Genomic DNA, 1,183 nt, shown 5'->3' with positions numbered 1-1,183 from the left:
TTCTGGTACATTTTGTGTATCAGTTTTTTGTCCTTTTATATCATTACTCAACTTCTTTGATTATCCTATCTATCTGCATTTTGATGCTAAGTATCATTATTAATTGGCCCGTGCATTTTATCTGTTTTTTTTTCTATCTTTTTTGCTCGGTGTTCTTTCTTAATTGCTCTGAAGTACGGGTTTTCAGTATTAAACCTTTATTTCCAAATGTATTTTGCATAACACACTTATTATTGGTTCCGAGTAATGCTTTGACATATGTTTTTTTAGCTCTCATAATTATTTCAAGTCAAGTCAAGGAGTCAGATAGTTCATTTTTAGTACATAACTGGTATGCGAGTCATATGTTCATAAATAATAACAAAGTAAAGATCAAGTAAAAGAGAAAGAGATAATAACAAAAATAAATAGAGTACGTAATTCAGTTAGTTCAGTGCTAGACACAGACTAAGGTTGTGTCATAGTTATCTTGAGTGGAGACCGCAAGGCACTAAGGAGCTGTGCTGTCGGCTGCGCTACACTCCACACTCCTCTCAAAATAAAAGCTCGATAAAGCTCTCCTGAGAGTTGAGCTGCTTGCTTAGGTGTATAAACTTTGTATAATTTCATTGTGCCACCTCCATCCACAATATTCTCTTTTTTTTTCTCTCGAATTATTTCCATGACGATTTTTCGCAACGGTATGTGTTAGAGACACCTCCCCTCCCTCCCCTCTTCAAAAAAAATGAAAATGGTAATACTTTAAGATCCAATTGTAAAGAAAAAAATGCAATGCGACTCCCCCTGTGGGTTGAGAGTGAGGGTGTGCAGCAGTGTCGGCGGTGTGTGTACGTGCAGCCAGACAGCACAGCTCTCGAGGTGCAGCGTGCAGCAGCTGGGAGGCAGCGTGTTATCGCTCTGGCACGAGCAGCCGAGCCTCATAAGCCGGACACGCTTGGCTCCCCTGGTCACAAGGGCGGCTGTAGAAAGGGTGCTTGTGTGGCGTTGCAGTTCTTCCTTCGTCTCAACTACCTGGACATGCACCGCACCTACGGCTGTGCCGCCAACCCGCAGCGTACAAGGCCTCTCTGCGATTTTTGCGGACGAAAGTTCTGTCAGCCTCAGAAACTGAAGGTGCACATCAAGCGAATGCACAGTGGTGAGTGTCAGGGTCGGGCATGGGGTTTGTTTACCACTTACTTCG

The 1,183-nt window shown here is 42.9% G+C and overlaps 1 protein-coding gene across 1 annotated transcript in view; it reads left to right on the top strand.

Moving 5' to 3' along the window:
• Window positions 1-516: 516 nt before the first annotated feature.
• LOC119587346 overlaps window positions 517-1,183 on the top strand; it is a 1,276-nt gene continuing 609 nt past the window's right edge. The window contains exon 1 of the mRNA XM_037936093.1: window positions 517-1,138. Within this exon, the coding sequence (XP_037792021.1) occupies window positions 772-1,138 (367 nt within the window). The 5' untranslated portion in view covers window positions 517-771. The remainder of the gene's footprint in view (window positions 1,139-1,183) is intronic.

Source organism: Penaeus monodon, chromosome 22, assembly GCF_015228065.2.
Source record: "Penaeus monodon isolate SGIC_2016 chromosome 22, NSTDA_Pmon_1, whole genome shotgun sequence".
NCBI lineage: Eukaryota > Metazoa > Arthropoda > Malacostraca > Decapoda > Penaeidae > Penaeus > Penaeus monodon.
Note: the sequence above shows the minus strand (reverse complement) of the source record. Positions and strands in the feature narration are given on the sequence as shown.